Source organism: Euprymna scolopes, unplaced genomic scaffold (assembly GCF_053919585.1).
Source record: "Euprymna scolopes isolate OS-2025 unplaced genomic scaffold, ASM5391958v1 sca860, whole genome shotgun sequence".
Lineage (NCBI taxonomy): Eukaryota > Metazoa > Mollusca > Cephalopoda > Sepiida > Sepiolidae > Euprymna > Euprymna scolopes.
The window spans coordinates 2010-15200 of NW_027633947.1; the positions used below are offsets into that span (position 1 = coordinate 2010).

A 13191-nucleotide genomic window follows, 5' to 3' on the forward strand; every position below is an offset into this window, starting at 1 on the left:
TTTATGAAACCGTGTCCCTTTTGTATATAATATAATTTATGAAACCGTGTACCTTTTGTATATAATATAATTTATGAAACCGTGTCCCTTTTGTATATAATATAATTTATGAAACCGTGTCCCTTTTGTATATAATATAATTTATGAAACCGTGTCCCTTTTGTATATAATATAATTTATGAAACCGTGTCCCTTTTGTATATAATATAATTTATGAAACCGTGTCCCTTTTGTATATAATATAATTTATGAAACCGTGTCCCTTTTGTATATAATAACCAAATTGTGAACAAATAAAAAAACAGACGGGAACACGACTTTGTTATTATAATATATATATATATATATATATATATATATATATATATATATATATATATATATATATATATTACAAGATTCAAGCAGACAGGGACATCCTGACCGTCCACAGAGTTAAAATATTTATTAAGATTATTATTACTGGGATTAATTATCCTTTAAAACTCAATTGTTGGTTCCCATATTATGCTCATCGCTATATTTATCCTACATAAGAGGTTACTGTAGCCTTTCATATGCGCTGATTATTTGAGTTTTCTGATCTTATATTTTTACTCTTTGTCTCTGTAATCTCATTTCTGTGTTTGCTGATTTTTTAGTTTTCTCTCAAGATTTATCACTTTTTTCTATCCCGTAAAAAAGACCGGCGCCTCCAACGGTCAAAACGACATTTAAGATGAGGATGTGACAATATATGTAATAGCATGATAACATCAGAAGTTTCGGGGGGGGCGGGAACCATAAGTTACGCATTTCCTGCTGACCAGTTCCTACGTCAATAGATCTGCGCCCACATTTTGACATCCAGATCTGCAAAACTGTAAAATTGACGCTATTTGTCTAGAAGATTTGAGAGTAAGCGTCGTTTGATATTACTTCTCTTCATTGTGATGTTATATAACGAGGTTCCTTATTTGAATGAACAAGTAACGTAGATTTTCTGTTTCTTCCCCGGTAATACTTGAAGCAGGGAAGACATGTCCAGCGGTTGTCCCCAATAGGTGTCGAGCGTCTACAATGTGACTAGATGTAGCGAGAGAAAATATCCATCTATCCGTTTGCCCGTCTTTTTTCCCCTCTCTCTCTCTCTCTCTCTCTCTCTCTCTCTCTCTTTCTCTCTATCTATCTACCTCTCTCTCCTTTTCACGCCTTTCCTTTCGAAAGTAACTAGTCCGTTTACTTTGGTTGTTCTTTTTTTATTATTACTTATTTCCTCAATCTGGCAAATTAAACGTCGGCGTTCAAGTATACACAGACGATCAAGAAATTTGGTTGTCGACGACGACACGGATTTATAAGGTTTCATACACGCAACGGTAAATGAAAATATAATAGTGATCGACTGAGTTTGCTACCTGAAATGAATGACTAAGTAAGAACTTAATAGAAAATGTAATTTATTTTTTAAATTCTATTTTATCAGCCAAGTGTAACTCCTCTCTGTGAGAAGGTGGTTAGGACTTCTGTTTATCCGAATTCTCGGCTCGTGTCGTCTAGTCTTCTCTGAGGTTGTTACATGAAATCTGGTATGCTGAAAGCGAATATCGAAGCAGCAGGCAGGAAGAAAGACAACTCATGTAGACTATTCTACTGAAGCTTAATTTCGCAGAATTGTGTACAATTTTTTTTACAAATATCACTGAGTTTTTATAAGTTTTTTCAAAGTCTCAAATCTCTTCACAGACAGCGACAGACGGTTGGATGAGGAAGGTGGAGGGGTCACGTCTCTATACAGTCTGTTCTTCTCGAAGTCAACAAGCGATCTCTTCTTCTCTAACTCCAACTGACTAATTTTAGCACGACAGTCGTATATATAGTAAGGTATGTGGATGGGGTGGAAACTTCCCCCCCCCCTCAGCCAATAAGATTTCGCCACGAAATCGAAAGCCCCAGGTCCCTGCGTGGGCACAATTCCCATACCTGAAATCTGAATTTTAGGTCTCACGATTTCCAAGGCCAGATGTCAATTCTGACATCCGACCTTGAGTTCACTAAGACCATACAATGTTATACGTGAAATTTCCTGTCATCAACTTTTAGCTGCAAAAATATATTTCTCAATATCTATTTTGACATGAAATAAAATATATATATATTTATCTTCTCTATCTTAAATCCTTGTGTTATCTGGCGTCACCCGGGAATGATAAGCTACCTCAGCGTAGTTCTAAAGCTCCTCAATGGGGGATTACGTCACACAAGGGATGCTTCATGATTTTCTTGCAACCAAATCGTTCTGGTGTCAGTGTCAGCCCCTTATGCACGCATGCGTTACATTCACTGCAAGCTGCAAAACAGAAAAATTCTTGCAAAGAGAACGAATAGGTATCATTCAAAAGAAGTATCTTCTCAAAGGTACAAGCTAGGTGTTTCAACCTTTCAAGATATTTAAAAATATCGTCAACTGTAAAGTATAGCGATTCACCGGCGCCTGTCTGTCTGTCAGTCAGTCTGTCTGTCTGTCTGTCTCTCTCTCTCTCCCTTTCTCGCTCTCTCTCTCTCTCTCTTTCTTTGTTGTGTTACGGGGAGACATAACGACATATAACGAGAACCAGGAGAACGGGTAACGACATTTATAATAGATTGCACACAGTTCATATTTATGACAAGAGCTTGATATAAAGGGAGACGGAGACAGTTCTTTTAACACGGGGGAGATTCATTATTTATGAAGGAGGATTCAGTTACACTTTGGGAGGATGTTTCATACAATGTTCATTTACAAATACGATAGAAAAAATCACATTACCTTTCAGGTTGAAAGGTGACAACGAAGACTTACAGTTACATGATGACATTTTTTCTTCCAATTGGATGAGTTGATGATCAGGAATTCGATTGCTTTTCAGGGTTACATTGTCTTGTTTTTCTTTCTGGTCGCTTCCAAAAGGATTTCAGCTAACTCAACTATCCTCTCTCCCGAGTTTCCTAGCTGTGAATCCCAGTTGTGTCTCTCAACTCTCTGACTAACTTGACTGAACTGACTCTCTGAATATATATCTTTCTTTGTGACGTCAAAACGTGCTTCAGCCACGTGAATGTCCCTCGCGTGAATTTTTAATATTACATGTCTCTAACACGTCTTTTTTTGGTAACACACAGAAAATTCCCAAATTGAATTCTATTGTTCTAGCTCTGACCTTTAGTTGTATCATTATTTATTTATTTCTAAACGCAATGGACAATTCACTAAATTCTTGAAATTGAAATATCTATTCACTTTTAACTTTTGAATACTGGATTCGATTCTAGCCTTTTCCTTCTGATAATTATTATTTCCTATTTATCCTATTTACGTCGTTCCCCTATGTACTGGGATCTGTCCCCTTCCATGTATAATCTCTCTCTCTCTCTCTCTCTCTCTCTCTCTCTTTCGCTCTCTCTCTCTCGCTTTCTTACTTATTGTGCCACAGGGACCACAGTTCAAAATATGCACAAAATGCAATTGCAAAAATGGCTTATCTTAGAAATATCGAGTTATGTTTTATTAAAGATTGGTTTGTTTTTTTTGCGTCTGTTCGTAGGACATCGCACAATGTTGGATAGTCGTACCCCAAATGCTGAAATCCAATTGCAAACCAGAAGAAAAGCTGCCAAAATGCTAATTACCGTCGTCGTTGTATTTGGTATCTGCAACTTGCCAGTTCACATATTGAATATTATCAGGTAAGACTTAAAACGTTTCCTTCGTTCCTTTTTAATTATTTTTTTCTTCCATGCTCTACTCTTCCGTGAATTACAATGTCACCGGTTATAATTATGATAGGACAAAGATTGCTATATTTATCAGATGAATAGTCATTTTTATTGGTAGTGTCATTACTGTGAAATACCAATGTGTACATATCTATTTTGACGATTTAAATTATTTTAAGGACATATACAAATAACGATAGATATACAAATAACGATACATATATAAATAACGATATATATACAAATAACAATGCACATACAAATAACGATACATATACAAATAACGATACATATATAAATAACGATATAAAATATACAAATAACAATACACATACAAATAACGATACATATACAAATAACGATACATATATAAATAACGATATATATACAAATAACGATACATATATAAATAACGATATATATACAAATAACGATACATATACAAATAACAATTCATATACAAATAACGATAGATATACAAATAACGATATATATACAAATAACTATATATATACAAATAACGATACATATACAAATAACGATATATATACAAATAACGACACATACAAATAACGATACATATACAAATAACGATACATATACAAATAACGATACATATATAAATAACGATATATATACAAATAACGATACATATACAAATAACGATATATATACAAATAACGATACATATACAAATAACGATACATATACAAATAACGATATATATACAAATAACAATATATATATACAAATAACGATACATATACAAATAACGATATTTCACAATTTTATTGAAATTTTATTTTCAATCATATGATCCAGCATTCTCTTTAGAACGATATTCCTTCTTCAGTTTTCGCCTCCTTCAAATATGCACAATAAAAAAACAATGCCTGAAAACTATTAGTTCGTGGCCAAAACTAAACAAAAGCAATAAGATAAATCTATAAAATTGGTAAAATGTGAAATTATTTGCACATGTTTTGTAATTCAGGAAGTCGAAGTGTAGTGGAATTGAATGTTGGCTATCACGTTGGAGAAGTAATATTTATAGATGAACAACAAATTAAGAAACAACGCTCACTAATTGCGTAATTTACAAAAGGTTTGAATTTATTACGGCAACGAGTACAAGGCATGCTTAAAAGAAAGTCAAGAGGAGTGTCTTTAACTTGTCCGTTCAGATTAGCGTCCCAGGTGTAAGAGAGAGAGAGAGAAAAGAAAAGGAAGTAGATATCGTCACCTATCGGCTGAAAGATGAAACTGCTAAAAATAAGGGGCAATAATCGTATGTCTCAAAATGAAAGTGTTGTGCATTGTGCCTGTGCGTGCGCTTCGTGCTCGATAGCAGTTTGACAACACGTCTCTATATTCTTCTTCAATCTTCGCCTCCTTCAAATATACAAAATAAAAAACGATGTCTGAAAACTATTAGTGCGTGGCCAAAACAAAAGCAATAAAATAAATACATTTTCAAATATCTCGGTAAAATGTGAAATTATTTGCACATATTTTGAAATGCAGGAAAAAAAGACAAAGTCTCTAAACAGTTTGTAATTCAAGAATATGCCATTTATTTTGTTTGAGGAGGCTTTTACAGCACATCAGGCGACGAAGCGTCATTCACTCTTATATGTACCTTTTAAAGGGAGGTAATTAAGATTTTTTTAAATGTTATTATTTCCTTTTGTATTCGTGGTTAACTCAAAAAGAGTTTTATAAATTATTTGGAAAAAAAAAAATATATATATATATATATATATATATATATATATATATATATATATATATATATATATATATATATATATGCTACTTCTTGACAGAAGTTTACACTCTCTCAAGTTAAGTGTTGGGCAATTGTGTGCACGTAGGTGACTTTTGAACCCAGCTTTATTCCTACATAAAGGTACACATATGTGACATAAAATCTTTCCTTCTATCTCATGATAATATTGTGAATCTTCGAATGTCGTGTAAGCCCACTTTTAGTTTTGAAGATTAGACCACAAATATGACAACTTAGCGTTGCCGGATCTGCTGTAAAAGCCTCCTCATGAGACTGTTATTTCTGTCTTTGATTGTGTGATTTCAGATGGTTTACAAAACAAGATTTTGATAAAAAGATATCTGCCACATACAGTGCATTTCAGTTCTTGTTGTAATTTCTGACATTATATTTTCGTCCTGCTTTCTTAAAACACGTTTTAAGACAGAAAGATCTACACGCTGCTCTTCAAAACTCTTACAATTTTCTCTGATGGTCTGTCTTTACAGTGACCGATCTTTCGCTTGGGCTCACCAGTTATGTACCTCCATCTCAAGTATTTTCAAGTTGTTTTTCAGAGAATCTTTAAAACTTTTTTCTTGGTTTATGTTGTAGACTTTTACTCCAATCTATCTCGCCATAAAACAGTTGTTTAGGAAGTCTTTTCTCTTCCATCCTAACCAAATGTCCAGCGCATCTGATTTTGAATAATTTTGATTTCTATACTAGTACTATTTGATCGTTCAAGAACGAAAGTGTCAGGCGTTAGAGTCCTCCAGTTAATATTAAGTATTCTCCGAATACAACTTTGGTGAAATCTTTCCAAAAAACTTGAGATGCATTCCACATGTTGTCCAAGTCTCTTACCATATAGTAGCGTAGTGATAACACATGCTTCGTAAACACTTAGCTTTGGTAAACACTTAGCTTAGCGATGGTAAGTCCAAAATCTTTACAAGCCTCTGATAACTTATCCATAATCATCTGCGTATCTACTTCTGAACATGGAATAAGGTCTCCATCATCTGCACATAAAAGTTTAAGAACAAGGTTCTGAAAAGTTTTCGACTTTGCGTTGAGACGTCTAAGGTTAAAAAGTTTACTTGATGTGCGAAACCGTAACTTCGAGCCAAAGCATCAGCATCACATCGAAATATATGAAAATGATGTAGGAGCAAGTATATCACCTTGTTTCACACCCTTTTCAACGCGCAGAGAATATCATGTCCATTGTGCTGCGGACAGATTTAAACCCACATTGATTCTCTGTGGTGATAGAGGAACAAATCCATTTCAGTAAACAATTTAACATCTTTGTTAAAACGTTTCCCATTGCTTCAAGCAAACTAATGCCTCTACAATCACCACACTCAGATTTTGACCCCTTTTCTTTTATAAATTGGGATCAATATTGCATTAATCCAACCTTGATGGATAGCATTATAATGCCAAACAGCACGGATGAGGGCTTGGACTGCGTTGATAACGTTATTAGCTCCAAAGGTCCTGGTGCTTTCCCATTATTAACATCTGTTAATGTTCTTTTGATCTCATTAATGCTGACATCAGTCATTATCTCATCAACGACCTCCTTTTAAGGGAAGTTATCAATAACTATATCATTTACTTCAGACGGATTATCAAAAAGATCTCGAAAATGTTCTGTTCATTGTTCCATGATCCCCCTCAACATTGTTGAAAAAGGCAGAACCATCTTTGAATTTCACAGGTACCAATGTTGGAAGATGCAGTTCTAAAGCTTGTCTGATTTTGTAATACATACTTTTTTATTACATTTTCACCACAAGCAAGGCACATTGCCACTTTGATGTAGGGGGCTACTATCAGGGGCATAATCTACAGGGATGATATGTAGGGAGATGAGCAGCAAGATGTCGGTTCACGTTACAGTTGAACTTCTGTATGTCAGTAAAGTTGGGGAAGCAGGGACCCGAAAGGGAATTCCAAAGTCTAGCGGTTCTGGGGAAGAAACTACTGGAGTAGAAGGCTCTCTTACATCTAGGGATCTCTACTGTGAAGGGGTGGGATTTAGCTGCTTGTCGAGTTTGTCGGGGGCATTTACGCCGAAGGGGTACAAGTGCTTGCAGTTTGTCGTTAAAGAGGGATGCAACATTTTATCGATGGGACAGAGGCTAAAGCTTACATGAAAGTTCAGAACCTATCAGGTTGACGACTGTCTTTTGAACCTTGTCTAGGAGCGAGGGACTAGTAGCAGATGTTCCAGTCCAAATATAAAAACAATACTCCATACATGGGCGAATGGTGGCTTTATAGAGGTACAGGATACTTTCGGGCGTTAGTAGCTTTCTAGCACGGTAGAGAGAACTTACCTTCTTCGCAGTGGTCCTGGCAATGCTCTCAATGTAATTGTTCCAACTCATGTTTCCTGTGAACGCGGATAATTTGTCCCACCACTTGTTTTTCATTCTGCGTATCTCGCGCTCTACTTTTAATTCTGCTTCTTTATACACTTTTTCTGTAGTTATTTTAGCACAAATACAAATTACAGCACAAATATATCTCGTGCGCCTTTTTCTTTTCTTCCAAAAAATTGGTAATTGTAGAATCATGTTCATCAAATCAATGTTTGGTTTTCTTAAAGTCAAGTATTTCAGCTCCTTTGCTACTTACTTGAATCGTTCCAAAGTTCTGTGGTCCTCTCACTCAGGTCGGCAGATGACTTTTGACTACCGCTGAACTGGTCTGACTGTTGATCGTCTAACTTCCTCCGAGAAGACTTCACATGAATTCTCAACGATCAGGCCTCATGTCGATTCAGCTGAAAATCAATTAGCTTCGCATGCACGCCAGAACGAAAAACAGACTCGGGAGTTCTAACTACGAAAAATTTAATTTCACGAAAATTACAAGTTTTTACATATGTACATCGTTCAGTTTGATTACACCAGAAACATCAAGATTCTCCAAAATCTTATTCTTCGTTCTCTACGATGGCGATGTTGACGACGGGCGGATAGGGGTGATATCTCTTGGTTAGGTTTTCTCTCCCCGGAGGTCTGGCTTAATCTGCAAAAATCGGCTTGGGAATTTGCTGAAGTACTAAGGTAAAAGGGTTGGTCTGGGCAATCCGCCAGACCAACCAGAATCCAACCAGAGTCAAACGGGGAATTCACAACTCTTTTGCGTGTGTGCACCCCCGCCAGGCCTGCGATAGTTTGTGTATCTGGGATCAAAACTCAATTTCAAATCCCACGCCTCCAAAACGTCTGAGCAGGTGTTCCTCGGGCCAACAAGTGCATGATCTTGTTCCACATCATCCTTTTCTCCCAGCAATAAAATATCAGTCTTTTCTCCCAGCAATAAAATATCTGTTTTTACAAAACACATCAAACTCATACCTTTTGATAGGTCACCGCCGCTGTCCGGGATTCGATGCAGAAATTAACAACCGTCAGCCTCAGATAACTGACCAGCTGAAAATTTGAACAGAAGATTTTTAGGTCACTTTTTCTAGACGTCTACCATGATCTGGGTGAGCAGGGCTGCTCAGTCGCAAAAAGCTCCAAAGAAACTATTTCTTGTCCCTCAAAACTAACAGCGATTTTAAGATAAGCTTTAAGTCGCCTGTCTGTGGATTTGTGACTACATACTTCAAACTTTATAGGTCTGTACACGTTGCCTCTATCGCCACAGGACTTGTAAAGAAGAGATATCTGTACAAAATGACCTCAATGATAAATGCTTGTACGGTACATGTATCAGGCGCAGGTTTTCTTGTCTGTCCTTCTCACAAAATCGTATCGAAGGATCCTTTCAGACACGGATGTGAGACCACTACTAGCCACCAGATGCTGGACAGGCACATCGTGGATTTGGAAATAAAAATTTAATGTAACCTATTTCATAGACATTTATACATGCTGACATAATATATAATACTCTGACTGGGTGACATTCCTTAGGTTGCCAATCAGACACGATTAATATAGTCACCAGATAATCGTCAGGTGCATGTGTGTTTATATATATATATATATATATATATATATATATAGAGAGAGAGAGAGAGAGAGAGAGAGAGAGAGAGAGAGAGATAGATAGATAGATAGATCCGATGAAGACAGATTTTACCAGGCTTGCATTGTAAACTGCTCGAAATTTTTATAAATGGCAAGTTTGTTTACAACACTGATGATGATGATGATGATGATGATGATGATGATGATGATGATGATGATGATGATGCATTTCACAGATTATTTTAAAAACGAATAAACAAATAAATCCAACGAAGACGGATTTAACCAGGCTTTCGTTATAAACTTTTCTATTTAATATATATATATATATATATCGAGAGAGAGAGAGAGGGAGAGAGAGAAAGAGAGAGAGAGAGAGAGAGATTGACAGACAGATAGGGTCCAATATTTTTAAATTGAAAAGCATTGTAGAATCGAAAATATAAACCATTTTTAAACTAAATTCGATGCTTAAAGATTTTGCAACAAATAAAACAATATAGATCTAAAATTTCAGTCTTCCTCGGTGAGTTATAGATTTTTTTTTCTTCCTTGCAGACTCGTAACGTGTTCCCTGTAGATATTAATAACCGTCTCCGTTTTACTTTGACGGAGATCGGCGTAACGTGTTCCCTACACAAAATTTAGATATTAATGACCGTCTCCATTTTACCTTAGCTGAGATCGGCTTTCGCAGACGTCCGTTGTTAAAGCTGGATAATGAAGCAAACAAAGAGAAATAAATAATGTTTATAACTCTCTGAGGAAGTCTGACACCAGCCGAAATATTTGATTTATATTGCTTTTTTTAATTTATTAAAAAAAATCTTTTAGCCTCGAATTGGTTTCCAAAATTATTTTTTATGTTTTCAATTCTACAGCATTTTTAAATGTAGAAATATTGAATCCGTTATCCATACACACGTCACCAACGTGTTATCTATATAATCTTTACCCTTTCTTTTCGTCTGTTTTCAGATACTCAAAAGTCCTCGATTCTATGAATGCCATCCCAATTTTCTCACTGATTTCGCGTTTGCTATGTTACTTCAATAGCGCCATCAATCCAATTATTTATAATTTTATGAGTGGTAAGTGTTCTTTGAAATTTCTTTTTCACTTAAGATATAACAACACGGATCATTATCAAAACCGTTACTATACGTTTGTGTGTGTGAATATCAGAAAAAAACATCGGTACTATCGGTTTCAAATCCAAATAAAAGGAGCCTATAGTTTCTCGCCTACGTCGGACTCCCTTCAGCCTCTGTTTGTATCCGTATATCTTTTTGTTTAATTTTACTTCAGTCGAAGTTCTCAGAAATCAAAGAGCTCCTTTAGTAAGTCGGCTCTTTGATCTCTACACGCGATGCATAGATATTCGAATATTCTGTTAAAGTTCTTTATCTTTCAAACACCTAGTAAAGAAGTTGAAAATAATTTTCTTCCCTTCATTTTGATATGTTATAGTATGTCTTTATTTGTTATCTCTTAATCTTACTGATTTTCAGCACAAAAATTTATCTAGTCTAGTGGAGGATCCAGCTTTGTGCTGTCACTTGAAGCCATGGTCGCGAATACTATGTGATTTTGAATATTTAGTCAGGGAAAAGTATGCTCATGCCAACTTGTTCTAGCAAACCCCTGTACAGATAAATACTCGGAGACAGTGTCTAGTAGGCATTCAAACTTACTCCAGTGGCCGTGAAAATGGCGTCCCTGGCATGTTGTATGAAACTCTATGATATTGTGTATTGGGACCAAATTAACCTGTGTTGTTATCGTAAATCGTACAATATATATTTTTTATATTTTTATATATGTATCTATATACGTTGTTCATTCTATTTTTTTTAAATTGTTAGCCACATAGATTATTTAAGTTAACCGTTTTCGGGTATTTTATTTGTAAGTATGCAAAGTGCACTCACCTTCTTCCAGTAAATGGCATATTGTGTTCCATCGATTTATTTTAGTATAAGTCGGTATAAGTCCAAATAGCGTTATAGAATAACTAGAGCGTGACCCATCCATTCATGTTAAGTCAATTGTAAATTTATCTAATAATTATTATTGTACATTTTCTTAATGGATTCGTGAAATTTTTCTTCCTACATTTGAAGTTATTTTCATTGCATCAATGCATTATATATATATAGAGATATATATATATACATATATATATATATATATGTATGTATATATATATATATATATATATATATATATATATATATATATATATATATATGTATGCATGTGTGTTATTGATATCTACTTTTACGGTGACTTTGTTCCAGATACTATTTTCGTAAATACTTTTCACTGAAATGTTTTTATCTATCTGTTAATGAATTTCTTTTTTGTCTTTACAGCCAAATTCCGCAAAGAATTCAAAGCCGTCTGCATGTGTTGCGTGCCTCGCCTGAAAAGGGGGACCATACACCGCAACCCAAAATGGGGGGAGAGCTACAATCTCAGTTACAGTCGGACCCACTGCCAAACTGAACAATTTACGCTAACCTCTGTGAAGGACTGAACGGTACCTTCTCTTGTCGACTCGCTTTACAACATGTCCGCCACTAACAACTACATCAAACACACTATTTTTTTAATCATGGTTGTAAATGTAATAAATTAAACAGTAAACGTAAGAATGATAGAAATAAACAATAAATAAATGCAACGATGAATGAACGAATGACTGAATTAAAGACAGAATATGAAAATGAATAAAGAAAATGTGACAACAAGAATAAACTGTACAATAAAGATGGGAATGAAAAGTTAAAGAAAGAATGACAAAAAGAATGAATGAATAAATAAAAAAAATGTGTAAATGAAATAAATAAAGAATAAATGAATTTAAGGATGAATTGAAAAAATAATTAATTAAAGTAAAATGTATGAATAAAATACACAAAGAAGGAATAAATGAATTAAAGAAAAATGCATGAATGAAATAATGAATTAATAAAAAGAATAAAGAATTATAAAGATAGAAGGAATGAGTGTATTAAAGAAAAATGCATGAATGAAATGAAGAATGAAAAAAGAAAGTAAGAATTTATGGCAAAATCTTTTTAAAAAAAATAAAGTAATTAATTATTTAAAAATGTATGATAAGTAAAGAAAAAATAAATAAAAGAAAATTGTATGAATGAAAAAAACATTAAAGATATTTAAGGACGAAAGAAAGAAAAAAAGGAACAAAAAATGAAAGAAAATAATAAACGAAAGTAAAAAGAATGACTGAATGGAGAACAAATGTATAACTTGAACAAAATGAAATAATAAATCAACGAAAAAAGGAAAAAGAGAAGAAAGAAATGAGAATATCAAACCATTTAAATTATGTCTATATAAAGAGAATCACCATATATTGATATATATATATATATATATATATATATATATATATATATATATATATATGTGGTGGTGTATTGATATATATATATATATATATATATATATATATTGATATTAGGTATATAGGTATTGAGATATATATACACATATATATATTGATATGAGGTACATATGTAATTATATATATATATATAATTATATATATATATATATATCGGTATATATATATATATATATATATATATATATATATATATATTGATTGGTATGGAGTATATGCATATTGATATGAGGTTTATATTGATATATATT

The 13191-nt window shown here is 33.9% G+C and overlaps 1 protein-coding gene across 1 annotated transcript; it reads left to right on the top strand.

Moving 5' to 3' along the window:
- Nucleotides 1-3571: 3571 nt before the first annotated feature.
- On the top strand, nt 3572-12930 carry LOC145276354 (orexin/Hypocretin receptor type 1-like). Its single transcript, XM_080127722.1, has 3 exons — nt 3572-3708; nt 10486-10598; nt 11883-12930. Exons 1-3 carry the CDS (start codon nt 3578-3580, stop codon nt 12044-12046), a joined length of 408 nt encoding a protein of 135 aa, XP_079983848.1. The 5' UTR covers nt 3572-3577; the 3' UTR covers nt 12047-12930.
- Nucleotides 12931-13191: the final 261 nt, after the last annotated feature.

Bases quoted from the DNA above. Each gene is read 5' to 3' on its own strand.
- LOC145276354 (XM_080127722.1), top strand. From the start codon at position 3,578: ATGTTGGATAGTCGTACCCCAAATGCTGAAATCCAATTGCAAACCAGA. The intron at 3,709-10,485 runs GTAAGACTTAAA...GTCTGTTTTCAG, and splicing joins CACATATTGAATATTATCAG to ATACTCAAAAGTCCTCGATT. The intron at 10,599-11,882 runs GTAAGTGTTCTT...TTGTCTTTACAG, and splicing joins TATTTATAATTTTATGAGTG to CCAAATTCCGCAAAGAATTC.